This window comes from Phalaenopsis equestris, unplaced genomic scaffold (assembly GCF_001263595.1).
Source record: "Phalaenopsis equestris unplaced genomic scaffold, ASM126359v1 Scaffold001307, whole genome shotgun sequence".
In the NCBI taxonomy this organism is placed as follows: Eukaryota; Viridiplantae; Streptophyta; class Magnoliopsida; order Asparagales; family Orchidaceae; genus Phalaenopsis; species Phalaenopsis equestris.
The window spans coordinates 461,926-475,664 of NW_018165746.1; the positions used below are offsets into that span (position 1 = coordinate 461,926).

At 34.9% G+C, this 13,739-nt stretch overlaps 1 protein-coding gene across 1 annotated transcript; it reads right to left on the minus strand.

Annotated features, from left to right (window-relative positions):
- Positions 1–7,288: 7,288 nt before the first annotated feature.
- Positions 7,289–8,496, minus strand: LOC110033864 (GEM-like protein 7). The gene is made up of 4 exons (XM_020738005.1): positions 8,273–8,496; positions 8,106–8,186; positions 7,726–7,997; positions 7,289–7,651 (listed from the first exon to the last, which is right to left on the minus strand). Exons 1-4 carry the CDS (start codon positions 8,409–8,411, stop codon positions 7,484–7,486), a joined length of 660 nt encoding a protein of 219 aa, XP_020593664.1. The 5' UTR covers positions 8,412–8,496; the 3' UTR covers positions 7,289–7,483.
- Between the last annotated feature and the right edge of the window lie 5,243 nt (positions 8,497–13,739).

Consider the following 13,739-nt stretch of genomic DNA (forward strand, 5'->3'; position numbering starts at 1 on the left):
GATAGGTGATTTTTTTATATATATATATAGAAAATCAGTATCGACATGGGCTCAAATACCGATTTCCCATCCATTAGGCCCAATGATGAAACCCTGCGCTATGTGTCTAAATATTCGAGAACTCAGCGCCACTGGGGATCGAACCCGTGACTTGAGGGAACTTACAGTGAATCCCGCTAACCAACAGATCATGTCTTGCGGCGCGCCCCCCCCAGTGTGTGTATGTATATTCAATCTTTCACATTACATATAAAATATTACTATCTTTAATTTTTTTAAGTGATATAAACGAGCGATCAAATCTTGTATGTGTTCGGCTAGTTCGCTAAATTAACTTAGCGAACGAGCCAAACACGAGTTTCTTATTGAGCCGAATATGAACTATTCAAGAACAACTAACCGTTTTGATAGCCCTAGTTGCCAACCATAGCTGCCTACCAAACCCTTCATAGTATCCAATTGCTGTGTATCCAAATCATCCTCCCTCTCCCCACCGGGATAATGCCCTCAACAGCCGATCTCAACGGTGGCGCTACCAATCCAAAGTTATATTCACTACACGATTTAGACAAATTAACATTAGACAACACATTAACATGGGGATAAATTGTTGCAATACTGGTTTTGCAACGGCTTTGTGTGGAAATTGTGGTCCACGCAAAAAATCAAGGCTCGCAATGCACCTACCATCGAAAATTTTTGGCACAAACAGTTTACATCAGCTTTGGCGTCCTTCAAAATCGTCACTAACAAGCTTCGACGCAGTCCTCTTCGATAAAACTATTAACATTTGAATTTGCGTCGACATATGACAGACGTAAATTGGCGTCGTTATTTGCATCTATTCAGTCTGCCAAAGAGTTTATTTAGCGTTGGAATGTATCAAACATAGTCAAGAAAAATCAAAGGTATTAGCGTCGGAATTTATGATGCGAGTCCAACACAAACCTGTATGATATTTAAAATAAAATAAAAAAGAATTATTAAGATTTCACAACGTGCACACAAAAAATCTATATCACAAACAAGTACCATCACAACACAAAATATATATAGTAAATATGTCACAACAATGAAACAAACATACTTTAACAAATTTTAAGCTAAATGGGTGAAACTTTACCTCCAAATAAATAATAAATGTTAACACACTCAAAAAGAAAAAAAAAAAAAATAAATTCACATAAATTCCTAAGAAGGGGAAAACATCATCGAGATCATAATCATCCTAACTCTCCTCTCTCATCCTCCTCAACCATAAAAAAATAATAGGTTGTTTGCCATGACGATCTACAATACTCTTTGTCAGTAGTGCTAGAGTCTACTCGATTCTTTGCTGACATTAACACATATGACGAACCTTTTCACCCTTAGCAGTGACCCGTCTGACAAGTTCCTCACGCTCTGCTGATAACAACCTTAAGGCACCCACAGAAGCAAGAGAGTGTTCAGACTCAAATGTTTTCAATTTGTGCCCAGGCCATAGACCCTCCCATTCTTTCCCGACACCTGCCTCCAAATCTCAAAGTCAGATTTCCCAGTGGTGGACTGGCTACCACTGCTGATGGCGACTGTCAGGGTCTACCTCTCCAACTACCTCGACCTCTCTGTGACTTGCTCATACTCTTCTTATATAACTAAAACCTAGGATTAATTGTCATTTTTAACATTAATAGTCTAAAAATGCAGCAATCACCTTTTTTTTTTACTTATATTGACATTCCAAGAGAGGTTAGAGACCACTGTTGCGTTCTCAGGCATCCATGTATCCGGACATGCAACTCTACAGTGGCGGGAGATTGACCAAGCGTCTAAGCATGTTTGCATGAAACAATGGTAAGTACCACCAAATTACATCGATCATTGAATTGTTACGTATTTATAGAATCTTATTAGCCTCTGGTAGTGCTCCGTGTGAGGGACTGAACTTCCAATGTGGAGTACGGCGCCTCAGGCTCCCTCAATCATCCTATCATGTTGGTTAGTTTGCCTCTTCCTTTGATAATCTGAAGAGGCTCGTAATCTAGTCAACTGAGCTCAAACCTCCTCCCCAACCTAGACACGGTGTTCCCTCTTCCTACAGGTTGTGTTTAACATATCACCCAGCTGATGTCTATCATAAGTCTCAAACTTATGACGTATCTGCTGATGATGCTATAACAACCAATAGAAGGAACCCTGCAATTTAAAAATTAAGAAATATTTATTAATATAATAAATTAGCTTGAAATTATAATTCTAATTCAAATGAAATGATCCTACCTCGAACTCCCTGAACCACATGTTTCGAGTGGCGATCGGGATCTATTCCCAGGAGAGATACAAAATGTCGTATCAACTCTTGATGATCTCCATAATGTGCGTGATTGGCAACCTGGGAGGAAAGAACCAGAAAGAGAAATATTAGTCATGCAAAATATCAAAATGAATATTGAACTTATTAAAATGTCAAAGATAATTTACAAGTCTCTTTCATTTATAATATATTCGTTCGGAGGTGTCCGCTCTTGAAGGGTCGGAAGTAGAGGGGCCCGACTCACTGGAGAAGAGAGCTGGTGTCGAGTGTGAGCTAGTGCGTGTGTGGGAGCTTGTACCTAAGTGGGAGCTAGGCAGAAGGGGCTACAACTGGAGGGGATGGTGGTTAAAAAAGAGTGGTAGGATTGATCAGAGCGACAACAAAATGTATTTGAAGGCCTATAGTGATGGTGGTGCTGCTAATCAACACAAAACTCGTGTTATGTCTGTCAGAGCGAGCCACTAGCCTCTTCAACCTCCCGTAAGTACTCCCTATAGTGCTCTGAGGAAGAGATCACTGGCTTCCAGTATCACCTGATGTCATCTATGACAAAAAAAATATAATCAAAATTAGAACTAACAATAAAAGTAAGCCAAAAAAGTATATTATAAATATCATAAGTAAAAGCATGAGTGTGAAAAATAAAAACAAAGAACATTTCGTAACATGTAAAAATAATAAAATTAAGCAGAAGAAGTATAATATAAGCAATAGAAGTAAAATAAGGAAAGCGCAGAATCAAACAAGAAATATGTCATAACTATGTGTAAAACTGTCAAAATAAAATTATAAAAGAAACTAAATTCTAAACATACATATCATTTTTAATTTTTTTCATTAGATGAGTTAGTTGATGATGAACTTAAAATTGCTTCTTCAATGTCACATTATTGTCATCCATATTTTGAGAAACTTTTTTGTAAGTCCCTGTGGTATCCTCTACGATAAACATTGTTTTTAATATAATCAAGCTGAATAAAAAAATCTAACATAGCTTGCTTTTGGTGAATGAGTTCAATGATAGTTTGCATCTCAATCGTTTTCCTTAGTTTATTCTTCATAACACCAACCTAATTAAAAAAACTTTATTAACTTGACATGCTAGAATAAATGGATCAAATTATATATATATTATGTTTATTTTAACTTCAATTATATCATATGGGCTCAATATTTGTGTTCCTCGATTAGGAACATAATCAAATCACACACGACATAACCAAGATATTACAACTGCACCAATTCTTCAATTATGCCATAATAATTTATCTTATTATTCGAGTGTATGTTTCCTTTAACACAAATACCATAATTATATGTCTTCTTCCTTCACACCAGGAATTCGTGTGAAAACTTTAACCGTTCACAACAAATATTTGTCATGTAGTGATACTACAATTAGGCCTCAAGTAATATCTAATAAGCCTTGATATGTAATTTTTACTTATATTATGAACCTATAAGAAGTTTAAAAGTATATTTAATATTAATTTGAACATAAAAGTTATATTATGTATCGCTGAATAGAAGATTTACTTCAGTTTACGTATAATTTGAACAGTGTCAGAAATTCTTCTTTAATCTTAATGTTGATTATAGAGTCATCTCATATGTTTATATTGTCTGTAAATAACATGCTCATATCATTTTTATTTGTATGTTGAATTTAAATTAATATAATATTCAAAATAATAATTGAAAAAGAAATTATTACTAGAGATTTTACTTTATAAATGGTTGCACATCGTTGCAATTCAGTAAAACATATAATGTAGTTGCTCGAAACTCTTTATCATTGAGGCAGCGTGTATCATGTGTCCCTGATGGTTCTCAAAATATTTGAAATACAAATAATACTGACCATGACGACATTCCCCAAAAGTATAATGTGTTTGATGTCTTTGCTCGACATAGTATGGACATAAAGTAATTATCTTCTGTAATAAGTATTTCTGGAGCCCTCAAGATGTACTTTATTTGTAACAGTTTTTTTATTTTATTTAAAAGTCTGCAAGATAAAGGTATTTTTGAATAAATATGAAATTAGATTAGGCTAAAATAAAATATGTGGCATCCAGAGATATCGAGAAGAGATATCTCTCAAAGGGATACATCCATCTGTGCTGCATTGGACCACCAAGTATAGTCTCATAGCATAGATGTGTGGGTAGATGCTTCATAGAGTCAAAGAAATATGATAAAATATTTGTTCAAGCTTGCATAATAATAATGAAACACTCACATCAAGATTTTTCAATGATTGTTCAACCTTAAATGAATGCACTGATTTCAATTAGTGGATTAAGTATCAGCTTTGCAGAGCACTGAACTAAGTTGATAGTAAGCTCTACAAAAAAAATATGAACTCAGGGGATTCAAACTAAATGAACTATAGTTGGTGTTACACCTGTGGTTATTGTAACCCTTTTCTCGGGTTTGTTATTTTAAGCCAAATACATCACTTGTCGTTATACGACATATAAAAAATTTAAGGACAGAGAAAGTCATCATATTTTGAATATGATGGTCGTAAGCAGTTGTAACCAAGAGTTATCTTCGGGTTTTCAATGCAGAGTTATTCATTACATCATATTTAGGATATTTCATTATAGGGTATTCAAGTTATTTCGTTACACCGTATTTAGGATACTTAATTACACCATATTCAGGATACATCATAAGCAAACAGAGTTCGCCATTGACGATAAGCAAGGGGTAGCCAACGGGGGTCGATGGCCAATGTGTAGTAGAAGATGGTGGTCGGCGGCTACAGAGGTTGAATGTTATCATGAACTCCTAGGTCCAAAACAACACTAGAATTTAACTCCTTTTGTCTTCCTCCCCCTCTATGTGAAGAGAGATGATCAATTTATAACCTCCAGGAGAAGCATTTTGGTCTTTTGGTAAATAACGTTCTCAACCTCCCCATTGGATGGCTCCTATTAACCCCTCTTGATGATAGGTGATTTTTTTATACTTTGAGGACCTTAAATTCACACACCCGCAGCTCTCCAAAAGCCACCTAACAACCTTTTTCCAAACTTGGTCCCCTCTCATTAACAAAATATTGTCCTTTTCAAAGTATTCCTTGCATTTTGTTTACCTTTTTCATCCCCTTTCTTTTTCATATCCATTAAAGATCTACAAGAAAAGCAGGTAGGCTGAGAGGGCACTGAGTCATCAAATTTATTATGCTGACTGTGCAAGATGTAGTTGGAAGTCCAAAATCTTTAAGCGGACAAAGATCGCCCTGATATTAGTAGATCATGTGCAGTTATATGTCAGTTGTCAACTGCTTTTTCATTAAAAAATAAGGAAGATTCACATACATACCACCTAACTTTAATTTCTTACCAATGCATGAAAAGTTGTATTTCATTCTCCAAAAGTTAAGATGGTGATATTTTTTTATGAGATGAAAGTTTTGGGCGGTACAAATATTAAAGCAAAGTTTAGGTTTTAGATATGTAAATACATAGAAATTGGGTGAAATGCATGTAAATGCCCCAAAAAATAAAGAATAAAAAAAAACTCTCTTTTTTTTTGTGGAACAACTGAATTCTCTAAAATATATGCTAGCTTTTTGGGCTTCCATTTTAATTAGTATCATACAAAATCTCAAGCTCAGCTCTTCAGCACAAAATTAATCTTGCTATTATTTCAATGGAATTTGATGACACTTTTTTGATCATCAGAAGGGACAGTCTGAAATAGTGGTTTATGTTATGAAACTTAGGGCGAAACAATCACAAGAATCGACACAAAACCAGAAGAAGAACAAAGAGATTTAACGAGGTTCGGCAAAGATGCCTACATTCTCGGGAGCAGAGCGGCGAATTTCACTATTTCAGAGGGAAAGTTAAGTTACATCCTCAAGGGTTACACATATATATAGACATATAAAAAACCCATAGATAAATTACCAACACGCTCTCCCTCCTCCCAACCTAAAAAATATGAAGAGACGTAGCTCTTCACCAAGACACACACCTCTTCACCAAGAGACACATCTCTTCACTTCAAGAATATTTAGGGCGATGAAAAACACAGAAATTTCATAAGAGTTTATGTTCTGAGATCGCAAACTAACCATGAAAATAAAAAGAATTATATAGCGGCGTACAAGTCATGCTAAAAAGAAGTGCAGCACAAAGAATTTTTAGGAGCTCATTAGCCGTTCTAGCAAACAATAACTTTTAAGTTTGATTATACAGAAATAACCCTCAAAATTTACTCGTCTACAAAACAATCTCTATGTTATCTTAATCATCAACTTCTCCCACAAATATTATATTCACTGCTAAATCCCAACTCGTATTTTTCACTTTCTTAAAATTCTTTAAGATTTATTGTGTCACTTATAAATAGACAACCTTGTTAGTTTATTTTTTTAAAATAGATGAATTTTTTTATGTAAATCTACTCTTCAATAGCATGTGCATAAATCAAAATTAAAAAAATCTAATTTTTGCCTAGTATGCCACAATATTCTCTTAAATCTTTTACTCAAGTAAATCAAGAGTGATTATATTTGAAGAATGGTTGGAGAAATAGTGATTGAAGATAAAATAATTAAAAATAGACTTTAAAGGATTTGGAGCTTGGACATGTATAACGGGAGAAAATATTGTGTCTGGAGTCCGGACGCGAGCTGCGCCTGGACAAAGAACATGATACAGCAAAGGTACGAGCTCTCATTTCACCCCGCTGTATCACATCCGTTGTCCGGACGCTGCTCTGCGTCCAGACTACCGACGTAATATTTTTTCAAAGGTTGAAAATATACCAATAGACAAATGAATAAAACTTTTGTTGAAAATTAGGAAGAAGAAGATTAGATAAACATCAATAGAATTTATCAATAAATTTCAAGCCTCAAGTATGACTCCACGAGATCAAATAGGTACTGATGATTCTTAAAGCCAATCTCAAATAATTGAGATATGTGCAATGATATTGATTATAACAATGAATCAAGGCTACCTCTAACAACAATAGCTCAAACATCATTTATATTCCCAATAAAAACTTTCATGTTACAAGTACACTTTGTATGTATCTTACAAAAAATTACAAAGGTTGAAGACCCTAAATATAAGGCTGCTCCCATAAGACTTCGAGAAGTTTAAATACTTCACAAACAGCAAGTAATTGTTCCTTTACTTCCTTTCTACAGTGAGAGTTTTGTCAATGAAGTTGTTTCTGTATGAAATTGAAAGATCTCTCATAACAAAGAAAACCCATGAACCAAAACTCAAAGTCATCTTCTGTGATGATTTGGATGTACTTTTGGCTTGGCTTGTTTATATTCTCACTTTGGCAGGCTCTCTTGGTTCTACTCAAAGGGATTATGACCTGTACATTACCAAGGTTTCAATCAAAAAGGGTTTAATGATGATAAAGCGCCTAAATTTATGAAATTTAACAACCTTGTAAGGGACTCTGACAGTTTCTCCAGAAGAAGTTAGCTTGATGCATCTGTTGCTGCGGAATGCAATATTTTCTGAAGAAATGAAGAGAAGGCCAGGAATAGGACCGGCTGTGGTTGACAAATAGCATTGGAAGGCATTCAGCAACTTCTCTCCTTCTTTTACAGAGAAATTTTGTCTGAAAATTCTTCCAATTCCTCCAGCTTGAAGAACCCTCATGCCCAAGCTCAACTTCCCCTTCACAGTTTGAGAGACAGTGGATCCCAAACTCACTGTCAGTTCAATTAAACAGTAAAAATTAGTTTCCTTTAAATTAAGTGAACAGAAACTCGGAAATGTGTAAACTTTGCAGCTAAACTCATGGTGGGAAGGAGAATTACCATGGTCACATATTCCTTTAGCATAACTATTTGCGTTGCTCTTAAACTTGTTCACCCAATGCAAAAGTGGAAGCTTTCTATCTGTGAATGAAGAATAATTAAAAGTAAGAAAACTATAAATGATTATAACATGGATTAGGGGAAAAAAATAGATTTTAGTCTCTTACTCTTTTGAAATTGAGAAGAACCATAAGCAGCGGGCATGAGACAGAGACGCTCGGCAGCTTCACATTTCAACTCCCCAGTTGTGAATATGACAGAGCTTACTGGAATTCCAATGGCCTGATCAGCGCTTTGATTCTTCATTCTGAGAAGAACCACGTAGCCTCCTCGACTCTACTCTAGAAAGTTCTTAGAGAGGAGTTTTTTGTTCGGTGTCCCAGCAATGTCAAGTAGGAGCCTTTATATATACCCAATAAGCAACCGCTGACTGGATTTGTTGGATCTGAGTCATCATATGAGAATCAGGGTAAGGAATATGTGTGAAGATAAGCCTATGTAAAAGGTTCCAAGTAGTTTCCATACCTAATATCTTGCTAAAGCTTTAATATTAAGGCTAATTTGCTTCGTAGTAAGTGTTAGAACTCACTTTCAAATTGTAAGGCTTTGTTTGAGAAGAAGTTGCAATAAATGTTGACAAGTGGAAAAAATTTTATTTGGTGGAGCAGTGTCTCCCGAATGTCTCATAAGATTATTTCGCAAGAACAATAATTATTCATCATTTTAGATCGTATTAGATTGTAGCTGACGCCCTTCATTAGGTGGACATGACTTTTATAAGAGCTTTATACGTCAAGTCTGCCGAACAGAGAAGGTCAACAACAATCTAAAATGACCAAAAATTGATGTTCTTGCGAAAATATTTCATGAGAAATTTGAGAGACGTCGTTTCACGAAACTAAAGCTTTTTAAAGCATCAACCTCACTGCAAACGGACGAAGCTTCACCGTCTTCTCGAATGAAGCCTTGGTTTAACTTATCATTAAGTTTAAAGTAAATTGGGAGAAGTGAGTTTCAATTTTAAGAGGAAAGTTGTTTTTAATTTTATTTTAAAAGATTTCTGTCTTGACCAAAGTCTTAAGTTTCAATTCAATCAAAAACATAATCTCTTCTTTAAGCTCCATGTAATTAAAATTTTAAAAACAAATGCTAACAGGACATTTTACAATACAACAAGAAGGAAACATTAACATTACCGTGCAAGTAACGCAAACTTAATACTAAAAGATAGCGTTTAAAATACAATTCAAATATCTTCCATAGCCCTTTTTTAAATTCAAGGATAATGCTAATCTTTCCTGCTTTCTGTAAGCTTATGCCTGGCATGAATTGTTTATGAAGATTTGCATACATACCAGTCAATTCTTGTGTATTTACATAAAAACTCTAATCTTTATATAAATGCCATCTTACATATCCACACTTTTTAAAAGTTAAAAAATGAGTTTTTTTGTTGTGATATGAAAGTGTTGGATATGTAAATGCATAAGAAGTCGGTGATAAGTGTGTAAATAACCCACTTTTTTTTGACAGGTATTGCCTGAAAACTTTATTATATTGTTCTATTGAAAATATCACAAAAGTTTTACCAAAATGTCTGGGTGGAAAGTAGAAGAGATGAGCTCATCAAGCGAGCAAAGTGCCGCCCATGATTAATATAAACAGAGAGTAAGATATTCAATATCGGAGGAGGGGAGGAAGGTGAGGATGGATGGCACAAACTTGGCTTGGTATATCTTCCTCTAAATTTAAATTCAGAATATAAGATACATGTTCCTTTTTAATATTCTGATTTCATTAAAATAAATGACAATGAAATTTTTTAATTCCAGAATGTTTAAAATTTCAATGTATTTATTCATTTTATTAAAATGATTCTTAGAAATGAAAAATAATAATTTCAATTTTTTAATTATTTTTATTAAAATTAAAAACAAAAAAATTTTGAATAACTACATGAAATATATATTTAAACTTGCTATCATAGATTCTAATTATTTAAAATCACTTTTTTTAGAAACAATAAAATTTATTTATTGCTTTACTGAAATAATTCTTAGAATGTATAATTCAAATGTTTAATTATATTCATTAATAATTTTGAACATGTTGAGAATCGAACCTTTTAGAGCCTTAAATGTATATATTAGGCTTTTAAGAACAATTATTTTTTTTTGGTATCAGAGCTAAACCTAGCTATCCGTAAGGGTTGGGATCCGTCTATAGAGACCCAAAGCTCCTATCTATCAGGGCATGAGGAGGAACTAAGACTTGTGACACAGAAGATCGCAAGGTGTTAGATCGTAGCTTTTGGAGACGTGGAAGATCGTGAATGTGCAGTTCAAGATAGCGGTTTCTAGAGACTTGTAAAGTGAAAGATTGGGGCCTGCGGGATCGCGGCTACCAAAGACGCAGAAGATAGCGCACACAAGATCGATATTTGATCCACCGTCGGCTGCTCCATCCAACGAGTTCGGATCCGTGTACAGAGATCTGAAACTCCCATTTTTCTCTTCCTTATGCTTTGTCCTTGGTAAAGGAAAAGATATTTGTATTTCTTGGTGTCTTTATTCCATTGTATAAATGGTGATATTTATACAAGTTTTTTGAGATTTAGAATAGGAAAGAAAATAAATTATGAGCGGAAATTAAGGCTAGACATTAGCATATGAAATCAACATTAATTACTCCATATCAAGACAATTAATGTCATTACATCATATGAGGGAAATTAATGTCATTGACTTATTTTCTAACAGTCCTCATGAAGCAGTTGTGATTTGAGCTAATCGGGAAGGCAACAACGGGATTGCGGTGGGATAACTTGGAAGGCAAAGATGGGATTGCGGCATGACCCGAAGGATACAATCGCAATTATAGCTAACTGGGAAGGCAATGATGTGATTGATGCATAAACATGTGAATGATCAAATTCACATGTGATCTGTGTGATCTAGCTCTAATTGAGGATGTTAAGAGCAAGAAATAGTATGTAGTAGCGAGGTCAACAGTAGTTGAGAGTATAGGGCCATTACCTAGGAGTTGTCGAGATGATGTAGCTAAGGGTCTTGTTGGTCGAGCTCAATGTGGACCAAGGAACTCAAATGAAGTATTAGTGTGACAACAAGTCAACAATTAGCATCGCCAACAACCCGGTGCAACACGATAGAACCAAACATGTGGAGATTGATAGATTATTCTTCAAGGAAATGTTGAATTACAGGCTATTGGAGCTAAGTCATATAGCCACTGGAGAGCAAGCACCTGATTGCCTCACTAATGAACTTAGTTCATTAGATTTGTTTATGTTATGTAACAAGATAGGCTTAGTGGAATTAGACTTTATTTAGGGTCCCGTTAGTAAGAAAGGAATATCGAGAAAGTCGAGGGGTCTATTTAAAACTATGCTATGAATGAACACATTAAATTTTTAAGAGCAATTACTTCTTTCTAACCTTAACTTATTATTATAAGCATGTGTCGGACATCTATAGATTAATGTCATTATTATTCACATATCTCTTATTTTATAGTTACCGGACATATAAAAAAGAGGAGTCATTACATACAGACCATCCGAAACTCGCTACTTACAAATCAACCACCCACTTTCATCCATTTTTTAAATTCTCATTCAAATAACAAAATTCGCGGTAAAACCCAACTCATATTTTTCATTTTTATCAAATTCTCAATAATTTGATCATGACATGCGTAAATGCATCAGCTAGGTAGTTGAAAAAAATCACCCGAGTGGTTAATTTATAAATATTAATGTTTCGGATGATTTGCATGTAATCATCCCTAAAAATAATAATTTTAACACAACTAAATGTTGAAATAAAACCATTCCCATCATGCATCTCAAGCAAAATATACCTGTCAAGCATCATAACACCAATTTAAACAAAATCCACTAACACCGCCTATAACCACTTTAAAAATTCATTATATCCTTCAAGCACTTGATATCAAACATAACTTTTCATCATTACAATAAAGAAATAAACCTAAAAAAAGAGAGGCTACGTATTATCATCTAAAGCAACCACTGAACACAAAAAAAGTTGATGTTATGATGGTCGATAATTAAGCTCCATGCAGTTCATTTATCTGGCTTTTATACCTGTGGAAATAAGAACTCCAAAATAATATCACATTACAAACCATTGAATAAACTTTTAAAGAGAAATAAGAAAATCTTTTGAGCTTACATTTAGACTTATATTTGAAGATACTTATGTCCACAATTACTATATAAATTCACATTGGGATTGGCTCTTCATTAGAAAATCAACATAATATCATAAATTAATCTTAAAAAAAAATCAAAACAAAAGATCCTTATAATTACATAACTCATCATTTTATTCTTGAGAGTAGTTGTCATGATACTTAATGACATTCAAGTTATTATCCAATTTCATAAGCTTCATATTCTTATGTGTTTCTTCATGACAAACGCTGCTATTATGTCCACCCTAATTAATATTTATTACAATAAAGTATGATTGTGGCTCTACTTAATGTTCTTCATTGAGAATTTAGAAGTTGTTTATCAAATGTGCTCGCTAATTTCGTGGCCAACATCCTTTTAATTTATTATATCTTGATGGCAACAGTGGAATCTTAATGTTGTTAACTCCACTCATGCTTCTTAATTGCGAGCTAACTAAATATTGTTGAGAAAACTAGGGCGAAGAAAAACAGTATTCGACACAAATCCAGAAGAACACAGAGATTTAACGAGGTTCGGCAAAGATGCCTACGTCCTCGGGAGCAGAGCGGCGATTCCTTTCAATAATCAGAAATGGGTTTACAGAATAGAGGATACCTCCTGGGGTTACTAACATGCCTATTTATAACCCCAGGAGTAAACCTAGGCACAATACGTAATTACAACATTACCCATGTACCATACCGCGGGGTTTTGCCCCCGCACCCCACCCCACGTAACTTCCCAATTTGGACAGATTCTTCCGCTCCGCTCCGCTCCGCTCAGCTCTGCTCCGCTTCGATCCAGCGTCTATCCCTATATGATATATGAGTCATACCATAACAAATCTTCACCTTAGCGAATATCCAGCCCCTTAGGAGAAAAATACCTAGGAGTTACATATGCACCACTGTGGGTTGGGCCACCATGCTTCTCTAGCAACTGCAAACATTCAACGAGTCCAAGCAATGCAAGAACTTGTTGATACTAACTGGCTTGGTCAACATATCAGCTGCATTCTCATCAGTATGAACCTTCTGCAATAGTATCTCCCCAGAAGCAATCAACTCTCTGATCTTGTGATACCTGACATCAATGTGCTTGGTTCTCGCATGGTACACCTGGTTCTTAGCCAGATAAATAGCACTCTGACTATCACAATGCAACCGAACTCCACCTTGCTCAACGCCCAGTTCCTTTACTAGCCCAACAAGCCATAAGTCTTCTTTAGCAGCTTCAGCTATTGCCATGTACTCAGCTTCAGTTGTAGATAATGTCACAACAGACTGAATTGTTGATTTCCAACATATAGGTCCTCCACCAAGAGTAAACACATACCTAGTTGTAGACCTTCTGCCATCCAAATCACATGCATAGTCTGAATCAACATACCCCACAACTGAAGGATCATTCTTCTG